Here is a 21,040-nt window from a genome sequence, read left to right as displayed (position 1 = left end):
TTCATTGTAGCAAGTACATCTTAAACGTGACCTGATTTCTAATCAGTTTCATTCAGAAAAGTATTTTTAATTATGGTTTTTCATTATACTTAGAATAAATTTAATGGCCGTAGTGGTGCAGCAGTTAGTGTTGTCGCCTCACAGCAAGAGGTTCTTCCGTTTGATTCTCAGCTGGAGCGCCTTCTGTGTGGAGTCTGCATGTCCTCCCCGCGATCGAGTGACATTAAAGACATGCAGGTAGGTGCGTTCATGAATGGGTGCGCCTTCTTTGAAGGTTGGGCATCAGGCTGGCAACTTGGCACCGCAAAAATCCACTGCCAATCATTAGCGGACCGGAGTTCCGCTGTGGCGACCCCTAACCGGGAAAAGCTGAAAGACATAATAGTACTCTATTCAAATAATAAACTTTTCATTTGTGATTCATATAATTTTCACTTCTCTTAATTATTTTGATTACCTGTAGATCAAATGATGTGGTCTTAAGTAGTAAGACCACATATGTAATATTCAGACTTTATTTTTCCTCTCTAAAGGTATAGAGATATTCCTTACAGTCACTTTTTCTTTTTACAAATTTTCGTAACACAGCTGGCTTCTGAAATGAGAATGAAGGCTTAATTAGCTAAGAGACACTGCCTACCAAATTCCTCTGCAACCTAGTATTCCTTGTACCAGGTGGGTAGATTAATTTGTAGCGCACCTCTCAAGTGTATCTCATTACAAGGAATGTTCCTCATTTTTGTGTTTTAAAAATTCGATCTTAATCTCAGTCCCACACTGAACAGGTCTGTAATATGTATTCAGTATTACTAATTTTAATTGACAAGCATGCATAATAATACTGAATCATATTAATTCATTAAAGGAACTTTTTTGTAACTATAAAGTAGCACATTTACCAAGCCTGTAAGCTTCCAGGTTGATGTTGCAAGTAATATATTAGTAGATGTTCCACATTTTGTCTATTTGTTCCATATTACGAGAAACAGTGATCCACATTTAATATTTCCTTTCCATCCTTAAAAATGATACTCTTACTTCCACATACTAAAAAAGCATGACATGGCAGTCCCCCCTACCACCACATTTAGCATTTCTAACCTGGTCACCTCCCTCAGTGAACATCATGTTGAGGATGAATGACTTATAATACTTTCTTTAGGAATTTGCCTCCCTTGCTCTTGCATCACTTTACCTACAACACCTGAACATATTTTGTTAAGGAAAAACACATGCAGCAAATTACTCATAGTTCTTTTTTTACTTCACACCTACTGAGGTCATAAAGCTATTCATGCTCAAAATTCACAACTCTTTGATTTTGCACTGTCATATAAAACATACGTAGGAATCAGATACATAAATCACTGCAAAAAAGTCAATAACATTTTTTACTGAGGATTTCCAAATATGACAACATTTCTCACTACTCCAGTCTAAGTGAACTGGACTTGCTAAAGTCATAAATAAATAACATTAAGAATTTACCTTATATGCCTTTAGTCATGAACAAAACTTCAGCATGTGCAAACAGAAATTTTATTTTTACAGCGCTGGGAATTAATCTTCATAATTCTTGATGAAGCATTCTCACTTTACATACAAAAACTGCAATTTTATACATTTTCTTATCAAACTGCTCATGCAATTTCATGACGTTATAATGACTGTGTCCTACAGAAAACTTTGCAAATGTCCTCATCCCTCATGATTTTCGCCACAGACTTTACATGAACACCTTCCTATACATGATTCACCTGATTCCACGGGGTCTTGTATCTGACCTTGGATGTTTCAAACCTACCCTAGCAACAACACACTCCTAGCCTGGAGGAGTCAGGCTTACAAATTCCTTTTTGTAATAACTACATGCCTCACTTCATTTATTCTCTCTTATTACATACTAAAAGAATGCAGTTTAAAATGAACAGTAATACTGTGGCTTATGAAGTTGTATTTTTCCCAGCCCTGCATACAAATTGCATTTGCTTTTTAACAATCATATTATAGCATCATTAATAAACTGAAATTAATAAACATTTTAATAAGCTGGTCTTGTCCCATATCAGTTTTCTCCCTCGGACACTATCAGTGTCATACCATACATATAATTATATATATTTTTTTAATTTGATAAAATATGCCTCAGCGTCATAGTAGTCATCATCATTTTCTGTCAAAATAGAGCTGTCATTGATTTGTGCATGCAGTGGCATTTCATGTGCAGGTGAGGTTAAACATTTTGTAATCACAGCCTTTAGAACAGAAAATGCTAAAACGATTACAAACATAATAAAAAGTACAATGACAATACCCTGGATTATGCTACTTTCCAGGTTACCAAAAATACTGCCCAACCAAGTGTCCAATTTTTGAATGTGCTGTCCAACTCTTTGGCCCTTTGTTCCATGAAGTTTGACAGTTTTTTTTTTCTGTTCATTATGATAGTCACTAATATATGAACATCAACGACTCCTTATGAGGGCACGACCCCCCTTTTGCAGTAAGCATTATATCAAGTGCCATTCGATTCTGTAACACCACAGTTCGCATTTTAGTCATTTTTCGATATGCCATCCTGATGTGATGTTAAGTTTTGTTGGCCACCTCCTGTAGAATTTGAGCAAGCATAGTGATTTCAAGCATTGTCCTTTGCAACTCATACCCAGGATTAAAGACTGAAAATACTTGCTCTGCCCAGAGGATTGTTCACTTATTTTTCAGTCTACTTTCTGGTGGGTTTTTGAAATGTTGAATAGCAGGAGTAATATAGTCTACAAAGCAACATTCAGACCAGTCTGTAGGCAACCAGGAGTAGGCATGATTACCACAGATGTAGTAACGGTCACTTATCATGCTCATGCCACTCCCCCAGTCATAGCTTTTTAAGTGCAAAGAGTTTAACAAACTTTCATGTCTGGTGTCATTACATTTGCTTTTCCCTACTGGCATAGTCCCATTTCTGGCATAACATGTGTCTCCATGTTGTGTGGTTGCAAGTTGGAGAGACACAACTTTTGAAAAATCAGTTATATTACACCAGGTTAAGCTAATGTCATTAAGGTCCTTTTTAAATGACACCTATGATGCAGGGATGGGAATCATGGGAATCCCTGGCTTGGAATGATGAGGTATATGCAAACATATCCAGCAAGAAATGTTTTTCCTCTCGACCAGTTTATAGAAGGGAACAGCAGCAGAAACAAAGCAAAAGTACCTGTTGTCACTGGATTCATCATGGACTGCTACTGAAGTTGACCTTCTCACTGGGCAGATGATTTATCTTTCACATTTTGATCTCCCTCTGTTGGCTGCGATGATTTGTCTGGGGTCCACACACGGCAGATCTTCCTGCAATGAGATGAATGGATCCACGTTGGTAGTCCTGCACAGCGAACTGCAGTCATTAGCAGGACCTGAAAAGGCCCTTTCCACCTCGGACTGAGGCAGTTTTTCCTCTGGAAATTTTTTTTTATGTAGACCCAATCAGCAGGTTGTAGTTGATGACAGGGTTGGTCAGGAGGCTTTGGTAATGCTGCTTTTACTGTTTGAGGATATTGCTGCAAAATTTTGAGGAGTCTGCTACAATAACAAATCAGAGCATCATCTGACAAAGTTAAATCAGCATTTTCCACTGGAGGGGTAGCTGGAAGGGCCATGGGTCTTTTCATTAATATCTCATATGGACTCAATTTTCTGGTGGCATTTAGTGAGACCCTCATACTCATTAATGCTATGGGAAGGGCTTCAGGCCACTTTATGTGGGTTTCAGTACAAATCTTCAAATTTTTTTTTTAAGGGTCCTTTTTACCCTTTCCAGTAATCCAGATGACTGGGGATGGTTGGGACAGTGAAAACTTGACTTAGTATTAAAAGCTTTACATAACTCTTTAAACAGATTATTATTAAAATGTGTTTCCTGGTCACTGTTAACAATGCTGGGTATACCGAATTTCAGTATATAATCAGATAACAATTTTTTAATAATTGTGACTGCATCAGTTTTGCGACATGGGTAAGCTTTCACACATGCTGAGAACATACATACTACCACCAAAATAAATTGCAAACTATTAGTCATAGGCATCTGGATGAAATCCAGCTGTATATTAACAAAAGGTCCCAAGGGTGGAGGTAAACATGCAGATTTGCAGTTGGCATGTTTGCTTATGTTATATTCCAAACAAATACTACAATTGTGTACATACTGAAGTATCAAAGAGGAGACATGAGGGGCATACCAACTTTGGGTAATTTGTGCTGTCTTACCTATATGGGCCAGTAGATGATATGCCCTTACTAGGTAAGGTAGCAAAGAGGCAGACGTCACCAGTCGGACATCCGGATGTTGCCATATGCCATCAGAGGATTTTCTACATCCATTCTTGAGCCACCTCAGAACTTCTCCCTGTGATGCCACAGCTTGAAAGGCTGACAACTTTTCAAAATCAACCATCATTACTGTTGTAGTTAGTTGCTGTCGACATACAAAGATGTTTACAACAATTTACTGCTGCTTGTTTAGCAGCTTGGTCTGCTACGTTGTTACCTTTTGTAACAACGTTTAACCCCTTTGAATGTGCACAACATTTGATTACAGACAGGTTTTTAGGTAACAAAAGTGCATCTAACAATAATTTTATGTACTCTGAATTTTTAATTTGATTTCCTGAAGAGGTTAAAACCCCTCTCTCTCTCTCTCTCCAAAGTTGCCCAAAGTCATGTACCACCCCAAAAGCATAACGGCTGTCTGTAAAAATATTGGCCAACTTTTGTCTTTGGCTAACTCACTGGCTTTTTGCAAAGCCACTAGCTCAGCTATTTGAGCAGAGTGAACACCCTCTAATCTTTGTTGCAACAATATTGTTTCCTTGGTGCAGACTGCTATTCCCAAGATCAACTTTCCTGTTTGATCTCTTCCACAGGAACCATCCACAAACAGATGCATGTCAGCATTGGGTATAGGAGTGTCCTTTAAGTCCTCCCTAGGAGAAAGCAAATAGTTAGTTACACACACACACACACACACACACACACACACACACACACACACGCACACAATCATGCTCTTTACCATCCTCAGCAGTAGGCAACAGAGATGCAGGATTTAGAACAGGATAGCGGATCAGAGAAATAGATGGATCGGAAAGAAATGTAAGTTCATATCTAGTTAGGCATGCAGTCAAGAAGGGATGAGTTTCATTTTATGTAATAAAGATGATTCGGAGTGAGGGATAACTATTGTAAGATCCTACTCTTGAGATATTAAATGACCAAGATAACGTACCTGAGGGATAACTACAGCTGTAATTTTTTGTTTGTTTGTTTGTTTTTTGTGTCCTTTTCCTGCAAGGATAGTCAGAAGATGCAAGGTATCCTGTTAACATTGCTGAAAGGAATGTGGTGCTATCAGTAAATCATTTACATATTGTACTAACACAGACCCACCTGGAAATGTCACATTCTCCAAATCTTTTGTAGAATTTAAGAAACTAATGAAGAAGAGTCAGTATATCCTTGTGGCAACAGTGTCCAGGTATATCACTGTCCCTGATAAGTAAAAGCAAACAGAAACTGACTGTCAGTGTGAATAGGTATAGAAAAGAATGCTGAACATAAATCTATCACAGAAAAGTAACTAGCTGTAGGTGGTATGCAACTCAGTATTGTTGCTGCATTTGGAACAGGAAAAGTAAGTAGTACTGCATTACTTACAGCCCTTAAGTCTTGTACAAATCTAGAAGTATCCTTTCCTGGCTTTTTCACTGGAAAAATAGGAGCATTACAAGGGATTTTAACTGGTAATATTAATTCTTGCTGTATTAGAGACTGAATTACAGGTTTGATTCCCTGCTCTGCTTCTGGCTTTAGTGGATATTGTGGAACTCTGGGGAGTGGTTTTGATGGATTTAATTTTATTTTTACTGGTTTTGTAGATTTTAATATGCTGAATTCATTAGCATGTTTAACCCATAAATTAGCATGTACCTGCTACTGCAGTTTTTAGTTGTCTGTATGCCTTCCAAAAGGCTCCTCCCAGCTTTTGCTAAGAATTGTAACACTTCCCCCACTGATTCTGCTGGAACATCTAGATACACCCCCTCTGGTGTACAGCAAACGGTACCACCCAGCTCACACAGAAGATTCACTGGCGCAGTTGTACTCAAAGAAAAGAATGCCTTTCTTGTCAATCAGACCTAAAGAAATGGGTATAGGTTTTAAAACAGGATATGTAACAGTAGCATTTGTTACACCAACTGCATTTACTTTGTTCCTATACTGGTATTTAACTGTCTGAAGTAACTTTTAATACAGACCTAGTGTTTTTAGTTCCACCAATAATAGAATTGGCTTTGCATTTATTTCTACTTTAACATAGGGTCCTTTTTGATTCAGTGGCAGCAAAGGGATTAAGATTTATTTTTGTTTTATTACCCTGCCATAGTCAGTACGGTGATTTGCAGCACTTAATAAGGACTTTAAGTCTTTTTTTCTGCCAGTCTATAAACACTTGCTTTATTTTATTTTGTACAGGGCTTGCAAACCCGGCACAAAGGCAGCTGTAATAGCTGGTTTAGCTTGTTCATTTGGATCTGGCATTTCTAAATGTTTAGCAAACACTGCTTTAAGATGACTTAAATAATCTGCAGGGGCTTTCTCTTTATTTTGCCTACATGCCTGACACACTTTTGTAATTTACCAGTGCTATCCTTTTATTTATTAGTGCATTTCCTGTGGGAATAAAATTTATTTTAGCCTTTTCAAGTAACTGTGTTCTTATTTTATTGGAGTAACTTTCCGAAGCATCTGGTTTAAATCTGTCAAAGAAGGGTTGTAATGTTTTTTTTTTTCTCGATTCCTCCTTAAACCTTTATGGGTTTTTTTTCTTCTTTCAGTTAGAAAACATTTAGACATAGTATGCAAATCAGCATTACCCCCCATTTTTTTACAGGTGCCAAAAAAATCTTCTGCAGAGGCTGTAGCCTCTTGTCCTACCCTATCATGTGAGCGCTTGTGATGAGCCACAGGAGTGTTACACACTAGTGCTCCTGTTGGAAAGGTCATGTGAGCGCTTGTGATGAGCCACAAGAGTGTCACACACTAGTGCTCCTGTTGGAAAGGTCATGTGAGCGCTTGTGATGAGCCACAGGAGTGTCACACACTAGTGCTCCTGTTGGAAAGGTCATGTGAGTGCTTGTGATGAGCCACAGGAGTGTCACACACTAGTGCTCCTGTTGGAAAGGTCATGTGAGCGCTTGTGATGAGCCACAAGAGTGTCACACACTAGTGCTCCTGTTGGAAAGGTCATGTGAGCGCTTGTGATGAGCCACAGGAGTGTCACACACTAGTGCTCCTGTTGGAAAGGTCATGTGAGTGCTTGTGATGAGCCACAGGAGTGTCACACACTAGTGCTCCTGTTGGAAAGGTAGAAGCTTGTTGAGAATGACAGGAAGAAGGAAGGAAAAAACTTTTTAACTGCAGATGCTGTTCTAAAGATGAGCGCTAACAGCAGAACTAGGTTGAGATGTAACAGCACCATGCTGACCTTGTGTTAATGCAGAGGTCTGAGAAACAGCAGATTCTTGTACAGGAGCCACCCGTACCGGTACATATGGGGGCGGGGTGCAGTAGCTACTGGAGGATTATTATCCTCTTTAGACGTTTCTGCTTTTTGGCCATTTTCAGTTTGTTCCAAACCTGCTAAGACAGGATAAAGGGATCCCTTTTTACTGTCTGTACTGCCTTTTCAACCTCTCTTACTTGTTGAAACAATTTCTTATTGACATCCTGCCACCCTCTTAATGCTGACTCCTTTTCCCTTTTACGTGCTTTACTGTACCAAGAATAAAATGCTGTCATTTGTTCCCCACTTACTTTGCTTTGCTTTTTTTTTCCAAAAAGCCTTTCAATGTCAGCAATTTAGTCTTATCATAAGTTCCATTTAATAGAAATAGCCCACCAGCACAATTTTTAGTAAGCTGAAACCAGTCATACAGATATTTACAACTTTCCTTCCCACAATTAAAATACATAAAATATGCAGGTGTTCCCTTTTCAGGGATTTGATCTTCTTGCTTATCTTTGCTCCCATTTTTCTTGTTTTATAAATCAGTAATAAAAATGTTAGGCTTACCTTACAACTGTTGGATTCTGGCAATTCCGAAGACAGAAAATAACTGTAGTAACACACCATACAAGGAGAGAAGGGTAGGACGTCTGTCACCATGCAGCAACAGAGGAGAGGTTTCGATCAGCCTTTTCCCACAGCACCCCCTTGCTTTCGTCCCTGCGCGAGCTCAAACGTTACATCTCCAGCACTGCAGTTGGGATAATGGGGCGGATAGGTACTGTGTCCAGAACTGACCACTCTTTCAGACCCTCTGAGGGTACTTTCACACAATCATGCTTTTGGGCTAATGTATTTATTTTAACAACCCATACCTCTACATCCTATCATGTGGTAGGCTCATGAATTTGTTTTAACAGTATATAGTCTACATCCCAATCATGCTATGGGTTCATGACCTTGTTTTAACTTTACAGTCTACATCCCAATCATGCGGTGGCCTCATAACCTTGTTTTAACTTTATTTTTAGCTTTTAACTTTTTCTTTACTTTCTCTCATACATTCATACATTGACAAAATAAAAACATCTCTCATACTTCTTACCTTTCAATCCTGAGGATACCGCCCTTGACACAAGGCGCCTCCTTGTGTTAATTTGTCCTTTACTGTATGTGCACATACATTTACTATGCTCATTTACTGTGGGGTCCTCCCACTATTACTTGTATATCTTACAACCACTCAGTCAAACAAAAACACAGTCATGCACTTATACTACAAACACAGTCATGAAGATATACTACAAACATAGTCATGCACTTACATTTGCTACAATTGTCTAAAAAAAGAAGAAAATAAACACAAACCAACCCTTTTCCACTTACAAAACTATTTCCCTGCAAGGCTAGTATGTTTGCAAACCCTGAATAGCTGCACATCTGATTCTCTGACTATTCCATACAAAGCAATGTGGAATTCACAGAAAATCTGTGATGGGCCCTACTCCAGAACTGCCCTGCAGCAATACCAAAGTTCAGATCCAGAGAATGGCACCAAATTGTTAAAGTCATAAATAAATAACAATAAGAATTTACCTTATATGCCTTTAGTCAGGAACAACACTTCAGGATGTGCAAACATAAATTTTATTTTTACAGCACTGGGAGTTAGTCTTCGTAATTCTTGATGAAGCATTCTCACTTTACATACAAAGCCTGTAATTTTATACATTTTCTAATCAAACTGCTAATGTAATTTCATGACATTATAATAACTGTGTCCTACAGAACACTTTGCAACTGTCCTCATCCCTCGTGATTTTCGCCTCAGACTTCACGTGGACACCTTCCTATACATGATTCACCTGCTTCCAAGGGGTCTTGTTTCTGACCATGGATGTTTCAAACCTACCCTAGCAACAACACACTCCTAGCCTGGAGGAGTCAGGCTAACAAATTCCTTTTTGTAATAACTGCATGCCTTACTTCATGCAACATGTACTATTTTCTCTTATTACATACTAAAAGAATACAATTTAAAATTAACAGTAATACTGTGGCCCTGCATACAAATTATATTTGCTTTTTAACAATCATATTATAGCATCATTAATAAACTGAAATTAATAAACATTTTAATAAGCTGGTCTTGTCCCATAACAGACTGTGATCTGACAAGACAGAGTAGGATATTGTAATCTCATCAGCTGTGCCCTTGCACTGCATTATGGGCAAGAAAAACAAGAACACATTGGCACATCTGCTCTCAAAAGAGCTTTCAGGGCTAGGAAAAAAATAAAACTACTAATATGTGGCTATTGTAGTGCTGTCACTTTTGGATTGAGTAGAACGTGTTTTTAGAAGTATGTTTTGTTTGGATGTGTTTTTCACATGTATAAGATGCAGTTATGAGCAAATATGAACAGCTGTCATTTGAACCCAACAATTTTACTTATGAGAACGGCTTTATTGCACCAGCTTTTACCTAGGAAAGTACCTACAGGATGAAGTTATGCTGGCATTAATTTCTCAAAACTGGCAAGAAGGCTTATTCTGAATTTGTGATGCCCTTTCTTCCACTTACATGGAGATGTATTTCCTAACTCTGTCTCCAAAAACAGGACACAATTACTTGAAATCATACAAATAGCTGTGACTGTCAAATCTTAAAATACCACAATACAGACTTGGAGTTTAAATACAGCACTGGTAATACTGTTTTTAATGTAATGAAACAGAAGAAAAATAATGCAATACAATACTAACAGATGTGTGCAAAAAATAATTGTACTAACATAGTGTCTTTGGTAACTTCACTTTGAAAGGACTGTTACAACCTTCACCATCAGCATACTTATCCAATTAATTAGTAGATGACTTAAAAATGGCATAACAAACTCCTCTCACTGAAGACCTCTGCTATTTCATTGTTGTCCCAGAATGCTGTTCTGAAAGATGTGATAAAGACACCTACTGTTTGGCCCTATGGCATAGAGGCATGAAGCCCTGAAAATTACCCAGACAACCCGGGTTGTACTACTGGTCTATGTGAGGTGGGTAGCAGTGAGACACCTGATGGTGGCTTGCACATTCTGGACCGATGGAAGCCAATCAGTCTGTTGTAATGTTGACTCCTGTGTGAAGCGACAGCATAGTATATGTCATCTGGGTATATATGTTTGGGACAGTGTGCTGTGAGGATAAGGAAGGTATAACAGGCCATCCTTCAAGTATGAATGCCAGCCATCAGGGGAGTGGAGATCGGCATCACAAAAATGAAAATAATGCTCATGGCTGCCTGCATATCGGTCTTCTGTGATCGTCTCTTCTCACCCAGTGAGGAATGAACAAATGGACCAATTACTTATGAAAGGCATAATGGGTAGCAGGTGCAGGAATATTTATTTATCATTTGTTTATTGACATTTGTTGATTGGGAAAGTCCACTGGGTCAGAATAATCCATTTTCAGTGGATGCCCACGGAGAAAAGACCCAGTAACAAATTAAAAATTACTACAGCAAACAACTACACAGAAATTATTATAGAAAAAGGTAAGATTTACAGTAATAAGAAACCATAGAAATATAAATAGCATAAACAGAATAAAAGAGCAAGCAAACAGAGACTCTATTGTTTGGTCTTGCACTTTCCTTTATTGTTGTTATTGTTATGGAAATGAGAACCAGATGACCATCGACACTAGGCAACACTGGCACCATCCATGATGCAGTTTCATAGACTTCACCTTTGAAGTGGCTCCACAAGTTTGGGGTCACCATTTGTGCTCTTGATTTAAGATAACCAGTTCAAATTTCCCTGATGAATCCTGGGGAAAACAGGAATGAATTTATCTGGAGCCTCATAGATTTTCTTTGTGCACCTGTGAGAAATTCATGTCATGTCTACAGCTCATCCTTCAGAGGTGGACGGAGTATTTTACCTCCAACCACTCACAAGGGAGAGCCATGTAAACTAAGCTGTTTATGCCATCTCTTCTCAGACAGCATATTCCTGAACTTAATAATCTACCCCTCAGCTACACACAGTCATATTAAAAGACCTAAAAGAATGTGTAAGTAACATAACTCACCTTGGAAGCGTTTTGCAGCTGCCTCTCTCAGTGAAAAAAAGACATCACACATAACCGTTGGGCAAATGACACCAGACTTTGTGATAGCAGTAAATATCTGATCAACATACTGCCGCAAATTTTCCTGCAACAACAAAGAAAGGCTTACTGAACAAATGAACATCTCATTCAAGGAATCACTAAAAATAAAAAATGCAAAAATTATACCTGTGCATAGTCGATAATGCAGTTCATCTTTTTTATATTAAGAAACATCTTTATTAAATTATCACATATGGCATGGACAATCTAACTCATTACATCCGAGTGACGCCTCCAGGTGCATTTGCAGTTAACACCTACTGACACCTCTAGGCTTCAAATATTGCTTGCTCATATTTGCATCGATACTTTCAAAACCATGCTATGTACAAGGTTGTTAAAGATTTCCTCTAAAAGCTTATACAATAGCAAACTCAACTGCATTAATATTTGACTTCTGTCTAGTACAGGCTAATAGATATTAACTGTTATTTTTATGATATTAATTTATAGATATAATTTTCACATTTTTTCTAAATATCTCATCAAACAAGTAACACAGACAGAACTCCTTAGTCTCTTATGAAAGCTCTCAGCTAGATGAATAAAATGCTGCTGAAAGTATGTGTACAACTCATGATGAGATATTGTAAGTTGTTTACAAAATATTACAAATGTTATAGTTACTGTATGTACTGTGACTTATGAAACTCGGTTTAAGATCTAGAACCTAAAGAATACTACCATTGTAAAACGAGTTTATACTGAAGAGTTTGACACTTACACTTCTTTAGTAACCCTTATAATCCCAAAGATATTAACATCTGTTTGAAATGCGAGGACTTAATCTGATTCTGTCAAAAGGTTTAGGCTCCGCCCATTGTAATTTACAGTGCAAACTTCCCGAGCTCCATTGGTGTGAATGAGTTAAATTTATATAAATGAATACAAAGGATAAAATGCCAACTAATGTAGAAAGGCACAAAGAGAGAATGCTCAATTAAAATCTATTTATTAATCCACAGAATGTTTAGCGCTTTCGTTTCTGGTAATTCAGAAACTTCTTCAGAACTGTTCTGATGGTTAAAGAAAGTATAACATTGTCATCATATAATCAACTGTAAGGATCCAGCGTACTCTCTCTTCACTGTTAACAAATGCATTTAACAGTAAAATCAGACCATACTACCGTTAAGAGCATATTAAATACAGTTTCTGCACAGTTTCCGCACTTGACAAGTATTACAGTTGACTGTGCTTACTAAGGATTCTCTAGCTGTTTAAAAGTAATTTTTTGAGGTTTATACACAAATCACAATTTCCATATACTACAAATAAAACAGTTGATTTACTTACATAATCTAGAACTTACCATATTAGTCTCTAAATTTTCACCATCTTTTAACCTCACTGGATCGACTTCACACAGTTTATGAACATCACAGATCTGAAATTAACAAAAAAACAGGATGAGAAATTATCATAAGGCACTGTTATCTACAGGTCTGCAGAATGTTGAATAAATTATTTACAGACTAATTCTCAGTAAAATCTGAAAAGGGGAACCTCACAAGCCAATCTACTGCAGTGATAAAAGAAATAAAATCAATATGCAGATAATATACTCACTTCACAGATAACTGCTCATCGGCACACCAAAATTACATATATACCTCTTATTTTTGGTTCTACCCAAGCGACATACTCAAAAGATACTGACACAGTTTAACTAAAACCTGATCTCATTTTGTTCCAGGTATATAACTTTAACGTGTTGGCAGTCTTGTAGTTAGGTATTCATTTTATACACTGTTTCATTTGTAATTTATGCCTTTCTATTCAATACAAAACCTTCTCTTTACTACAACCTAGGGAGTCCTGTTGGTATGTAAAGTGTGCAGATTTCCTGTGTTGACTTTAAAAATTACTATCCGTTTATAAACCTTAAAGAAACCTTATAACAGCAAGCAACAGGTCCTGCTGGTGTAGAAATTTGAACAAAATGTTGCCTTCATAAAGACAGACAGATCCAAAGTGTCACTCATGCAGGGTCCCCCCAATTGCCTGACAACAGCAGTTTTATCTAACATACAAACAGCTTCATCAGAAGCATAAAAAGAACTGATATGAAAAATTGCAGATATATGTATGTCCATTTACCTACCAACCATGTGGCCCATTTGTTCTTCTTCATCCAAAACAGTGACACAGAACACCATCAGCAGAGAACCATTATGATATCTTGCTTTGCCCTTACTTCCCTATCCCTGATGGCAGTGTGACAGTCACACCACACAGCAATGGTGTCATGAAGCATGTGCATTCTCACTCATGTGCAGATCGCACCCCCAGCACATACAGCTGCTTGAAGGCGTGTGCACATCACAATCCTTAATGTTGCCTGCTGTGTCCCTCTGAGCTTCTGATGGGAGGGAGCAGTACAGCACTCTGGGTTCCTTTCTCTCTCCCAGTATGGGTGCCATAGTGACAGACATCCAATCCAATCTAAGTTTTTCTGATAGATGCTCCCTATTCTGGATCATTAATCAGTCCTCAGTCATTTGAGTTCACAGCCACAGACCTGGCATTATCCCTAATGAATAATCTTAAAAGCATCCAGGAACCACTAGGGAGACCTAAATTTAATGAAACCACTTATAAACACTCCGACGAGAGTCTATCAAAGGCTTTTTCATCATTGGTTCCCACTACCAATAAGAGAAGATCAGAGATCTGCAGAGCTGTACATAAACTCTCAGTCACTTTCTGGACACCTTCCCATTATTGCTTCCTGGGTGCAAACCCAACAAGATCAGGATGTACCAAGTTCTCAATAACTTCAACATGGCTTAATGCCAGGGGTGTAGTTCAGCAACAGGACAGCCTCAGAACATGCAAAGGCTTCAGTGACTGAATATTGTGGAATTTTTTTGGAACTCAATGACAACAGCTATATCTGACCAGACACCTGCTGCAGCTTGAAAGGCCCCAAAAGTTCCTCACCAAAAGGATAAAGGGTCTCAAAAATATGTCTTATGCTGCCCGACTGAAAGAACTCCAGCTCTATTCAGTCTCTGCTCAGAGGTGACCTGTGCCTGACATATAAGGCCATGTCAAACCCAGATTTGATGAATATGCTTCACCTCAAAAAATCTAGATCCCTCAGAACCACAAGGGCGGGAGACTTAAACCTTGACACGGTTATAAATAGAACGTGCTGGAGGGACAGATTCATCACCCAGAGACTCCTATGCTGTGGAACAAAATCGCGGTACATGTGAGGCAGAGCACCTCTCTGGTCTTGTTCAAGAGGAATCTTGACCAATGGATGGGAGATTGCAGATATAGGATTACTTCAGTGTCACTGCTTGACAGAGGCACAGCAAAATGATAGGCATAGTTTTATTCAAACTAAACATAACTATGGGCTAGGCTTATAAATGCCCTTGGGCAGATAGCCTAGTATGAACCTATGAACCTATGAACCTAAATACAGGCATGATGGTCATACAACTACTAAACTTATTTGCTGACTAAATTCTGCACATAGCCGGATCATACTCTGAATGTAAATAGTTTTGCAAAAAAAACTGTGCAGCACATGATGAAATACAGTCCTTATTAACACTAACATACAGCCATACGGCAGTGAGATTGTACTTGAAATTTACTAAGGCTTATATTTGTACAGCATTGTTACTGCCTTTGGCCCCATTCATGGCTCCTGGTGTTTTTTGGATCAGTTGACTAACCTTGTTAACAAATAAGTAAAAAAAAATTGTGTGACCTGTTAATTAGTAGCACCGTCTGTTTCTAGACAAAAAAGGGCATTTATCAGATTGTATTTTCTGACAGTAAGCAAATAGGAGTGTGTCAATGCTTTTCTTTTGTGAGGTATAAAACCACACACATCAGACTTAGCTTAGGGTGATTTTAGCGCTGTTTGCATAACTATACAGTTCTTGTACATGCTACTTAATGTAGTAATTTTCTCAAGCAAGAAATCATGAAAACCACTCACATCCTGTGCAGATCTAGGAGCATTCTGACTGTGAACCTTGCCTACAGAAATATTGTATATTATGGCAAGCAAAGTGTGAAACCTACATGCAGGGAAGGAAAATTTTCTTTAATTTTTTTTAGACATTGTTGGTGCCCCTTGCAGCTGACCATCAGCTGACCCATAGAGCCCCTCCACATTTATACAGTCCATCGAACATGACAGGCCTCTCTCAGACTTTTGCTGAACCACATTCGGGGCTGGCAAAGAGACTGAAGCACCTCAGGGCAATGTCATATATACTATCTCAGGATAGCCGTACAATGGGAATGCTGAGTACTGACCCACCTCTGCAGTGACTTAGTGTCCCAGTGCTCTGCCTCCCCATAGACCAACCCCCTGTGCACCTCCGAACTTCATCAGAGATCAAATAGGAGGTGTGCCCATATACACACTTGCCACATCCAGGATGGGATACCTATCTTCCAGGTGTGTCCTTATGCACAATTGTCTCTCCCAGGATGGGCACACCTATCTTCCAGGTGTGCCCATATACACATTCGCCTCATCCAGGATGGGCACACGTATCATCCTTTGTCAACACCTAAGACATCTGAGACTCAAACTGAACTTGGTTGGCCTGGACCAGAGTCAGCTCTTTATCACTCTATGTCACACAGACTAGATAGTACTTACACAGCTATAAATCCTCATTTTTTTTTTTTTTTTTACAAACAGTATAACCATGTAAGAGCTTGACTATTTAAACTTTACATTTAAAGTACTTAAGAAAAAATATTCTATTCCCTTCAGCACTTGAGGGACTTGAGTAAGGCTGAAGGAGGCATAGCATATGTAGGTGCCAGAGCACATAAAGGGACCTGCACTTTGTGTGTACACACAGCAGGTTAAACCTTTCTGTACTGTACAAGGAGACAGTAAACAGCATGAAACTTATCTCTAGTGTGGTATGTCTAAGGTCAGCTACAAACAGTTTGCAATTTACAATCTGGCTCATGGCTCAAGGTTTGATTTGACAGGTCTTTACATTTTTAGTATCTTGATTTTAGTTCCAGCTGACATCAGAGGACAACATTTACACATATTATATAATGCTTTCTGCTACAGAAATGGGAAATATTCAATAGAAGTAAATCATGACCCCTCAGTTGTGTGTGATGCTGTGTACCAGAGTTATGATACATCATTATGAGGAACAGGACAGACACCTAATGGCTGTGCTTAAATTTAACACGTCATCTTTGTTGAAAAACAGCAGGTCAAGATGGAGAATTTCACATTTTATTTTAATAACCTGAGGCCAGCTCCAGCACTCATGAGACACTGTCAGTAATTTATAATATGCAACTGTCCTACATGCCTTACAGGCAACAGAAGGAACTCAAGTGGGGATGGGGGTCGTTAAGGAAACTGACAGCTGAGTGGCGTTTACCTGGCTCAAAGTCAGGTATAAACCAGCTTAAGGTAGTGATAATACAGTCACATCTCCTGAGCTAGTGAAAAGAGCACGGATCTCAGAATTCCACCTTTAAACAGCAGCCCAGTAACCAATAACCACTGTGAAATGAGTTTTGAAACAGGAAACTCCTTGGCTCAGTAGTTGCCACTAAATCAGGAGGTATGTCCCACCAGCCATTGCTGTATCAAATGAAACATCTCACCTCTAACATGAAGTTATATTTCTGCACTCAGAGCACCATGTCTGTAAGCAATATTACAGTTCATGTCTGCTTATTAAGAATAATTACCTCATACAGTATACAACAGACCTCTTTAAACAACCAGATTTTATCTTCATATAGCTTAAACTCAATAATAAAAAAGACAAATTTTCAGTCTTGTCTATACCAGCAAGAGGTGCTTTCTCACAACTTTTTTAAAAGAAAGCTAGATCCTTTTTCATTGTCATCCTTTAGTGCAATCAGACGCCCCCCACCAAACATACACTTACATTTTAAAGAAGATGCATCTGCCCCTCAGTACAGCGTCCAGCTAACCAACTGCAAGAATTGTAGGTTCTTTGGTTCTTTCCTGGTTTATTCTTATTCTCCATCTTGAAGGGAGTTAACCATCCCATGGTCTTACTCACTGTGGTTTTTCTATTAAGGGAGAAACATTCAATTTTCTATTTTTTTTATCTTAACAGACTGCAATTATGTGCCCATATGTAAATAACTTAAAATATGAAACAGACTACACCCAATATTTAAAACAAATCTACTTATGGAGTTCAGCTGTTCTGGCATATTCTAACATTTTGCTTTGGCAGAAGCCGTCCAATTACAATACCTCAGGATCACCAGAACTTGGATTACATGTGGTCCTGAAATAGCTAAATGCACATTTCAGTGAATGGTGACTCAGTATGCCACACTGCTCTCTAATGTCCTACTGCCCATTCTATAGTGCTAAGCATCACTGTGTCAGGCGTGCCCTGTGACATTCCTGATATTATTCTACACAGTTTGTAGCACACCCCAATGAATGAAATGACTGTTACACAGCAATATTTTAGGGAATGACAGTAACGCACACACTGTAAACAAACGGTTGTAGTATATGATAACAGGTACTATGCAGGAATGCAAGACATTTCTGAGTGACATGCAAAAGTGTAACAGATGCGATGGGTATAGAAAGACTGAGCTCATGGCATCAGAGTATCCATTCACTTGGTTGCAAGGTTATGCATGTATAGAATCATGCATGCACATTCCCAGGTAGCTAAGTGGAGCTCACAGGCTAATGGGAAGGAGACTGGACAGTTTGCAGGATGTACAGACTGACTTATTCTGTAAAAAAAAAAAAACAGCTCTCACCTCCACCACATGCAGGATGGGGAGCCACTGGGCTGACAGACTAAAAGTAGTAATGCCAATGTTAAAAGCTGCTGACATATGATGTAATTAATTACTACTGTATAAAGTGGTAGCAGTAATGTGTATTATACATCAACTGGAATGGTATATGAAGGAAGTAACTGTATTGTAAAACAGTTGTTGTAGTATATAGCAGAAGTACTAACAGCACTGAAAGCCTGTTGTAGTATGTAATGGCAGTAGTATTAGTGCTTTAAACAACTGCTGTTTGTAAAGGTGGCTGCTGTACTAAAAGTGCTGTAAAACAATGACCGGAGTATACGGAAGTAGTAACAGCATTGTAAAACAATGACTGTAGTATAAGGTGGCAATAGTAAGAACATTGTAAAGCAATGACTTTATTATAAGATGGCAGTAGTAAAAGTGCTGTAAAGCAATTACTGTAGTATAATGTGGCAGTAGTAAGAGCACTGTAAAACAATGACTGTCGTATAAGGTGGTAGTAGTAAAAGTGCTGTAAAACAATTACTGCAGTATAAGGTGGCAATAAAACAATGACTGTAGTATAAGGAGGCAGTAGTAAGAGCATTGTAAAACAATGACTTAATATAAGGTGGCAGTAGTAAAAGCATTGTAAAACAATTACTTCTGTGGATCCCTAGTGATATCTGCATTGCTTACTGTACTTATTTCCTTGTTTCACTTGAAAGAAAGTTACTGTCTGTCATTTTTGCATTTAAGTTACCTGTAACACATTGCCCTTAAGTTACCTGGCACTTGCTCACTAAAGCAATTATATAAGTCAGCACTAAAAATTAAAAGCACTACACCCTCACTCCCCATTGGCCCTTGTTTTCAATTATAAAGGAATTCCCAATATTATTCTAGCATGTCCAAAGGTCAGTTGTCAATCTCCTCTCCGGTCCAGCTGGTGAACCTGGGAATCTTGAGGCAATGTTATAACTGCCTCATGTACACAGACAACCCTCTCCTCCTCCCAACAAATTCCAACACATGTGAGAGATGCAACCATACAGCCAAACTGGAGGCTAAGCTCTCTCTACTCAGTACTGGCATAACCAGTCAGGAGGAGAAGGAAACCACACTCACTACAATTCCAGTCTCACATAGACCTACCACAACAGCAAACCAAACACATAATCACACAAAAACATACTCGGAGGCTCTAAATAAAGATCTGCCTAAGCAGCAGAGACCTCCAAAGCAGACACCCAAGCAACCGCTACCCCAAAACAAAACACATGCAACACATATCTCAGAAAGCCAGTGTGCCGAACAGTCACAGCCCTTAAGGCTAAACAACACACCTGATACACTTGTAATAGGTAACTCTATCATCAGGCACACTGGCGTCCCGCTCACCAGGCTGAACAAGGAGAAGGTCACGGTGAGCAGCCCGTTGGGCGCTAGGATCCGCCACATAACACAAGCACTCAGGTCACTCCAAGGCAAGTACAAATATGACTCAGTCATTGTCCATGCTGGTGTGAATGACCTGAGACGTACCTCCCTGGACTACATGAAAAGAGACATAGAGGAGCTCTCTGAGCATGTAGCCCAGGCCGGTATGACCCTGACCTTGAGTAGCATCTTACCCTCACCAAGAATGATGCCACAATATGAAGAGAAGATGATCAATTTCAACAAATGGCTTAAGTACTGGCGTCATTCAAAGGGGATCCAATGCCTGTCAGCCTGGGATGACATGCTCGACAAGCCACGATGCTTCGCTAGGGACATCTTGCACCTGTCACCCCTGGACTTTTGGATATTGGCAAAGGCTCTTGCTACCCCCATAGTGCCTTTTTTAGGCAAGGCTCAAAAGACAAACCCACCTCCATAGGTATCACAAGGGATAAGAAACTAAGAGTAATGCTACTCAACGCCAGAAGTCTAAACCTCAAGATGCACGCACTTGAAACTCTCCTTAGCATGGAGAACATCGATATCTGTGCAGTAACAGAAACCTGGTTCAGGGCTCCCGAGAGCACCCCAGCACTACCAGGTTATACCTCATACCATGCTTTTCGCCCCAAAACTTGGACCGAACCACAAAAGGAGGGGAGTATCGATATTCATCAAAGATACCCACACCTCCAGGTTGGTGGCAAAGCACGAAGCATCAGAGACTATCCATGTGCAACTAACAGTGGGTAAAACTGCCTTCCAGTTTATAGCCTGCTACAGACCACCCTCCCAAACACAGGAACCCCACTCGGCCTTCCTGAGAACACTGGAAAATATGAAGGTCTCTCCAAACACCATTATATTGGGCGACTTCAACTACCCAAACATAGACTGGGAGCATTACTCTAGCTCCAACACCCTGGCCCAAAGGTTCCTAGAATTCATAAACTCAAATGCTATGGAACAACTTGTTACCACTCCCACAAGAGGGGAAAACATACTGGACCTGATCATCACCAACATGGGGACTCTATGCTCCAGACCAGAAGTGTATCCCTCACTGGTAAGATCAGACCATAAACTGATCTCACT

The 21,040-nt window shown here is 39.2% G+C and overlaps 1 protein-coding gene across 2 annotated transcripts in view; it reads right to left on the bottom strand.

Moving 5' to 3' along the window:
* Positions 1-21,040, bottom strand: part of RASA3 (RAS p21 protein activator 3) — a 1,807,402-nt gene that overhangs the window by 186,818 nt on the left and 1,599,544 nt on the right. For both annotated transcript variants that reach the window (XM_044071113.1, XM_044071114.1), the window contains 2 exons: positions 13,053-13,127; positions 11,660-11,783 (listed from right to left, as the gene is read on the bottom strand). In XM_044071113.1, coding sequence (XP_043927048.1) covers positions 11,660-11,783; positions 13,053-13,127 — 199 coding nt within the window. The remainder of the gene's footprint in view (positions 1-11,659; positions 11,784-13,052; positions 13,128-21,040) is intronic.

The sequence above is a fragment of the Protopterus annectens genome, chromosome 5.part0, assembly GCF_019279795.1.
Source record: "Protopterus annectens isolate FY-2018-M chromosome 5.part0, PAN1.0, whole genome shotgun sequence".
Lineage (NCBI taxonomy): Eukaryota > Metazoa > Chordata > Ceratodontiformes > Protopteridae > Protopterus > Protopterus annectens.
This window is presented reverse-complemented; position numbering and strand designations above follow the sequence as displayed.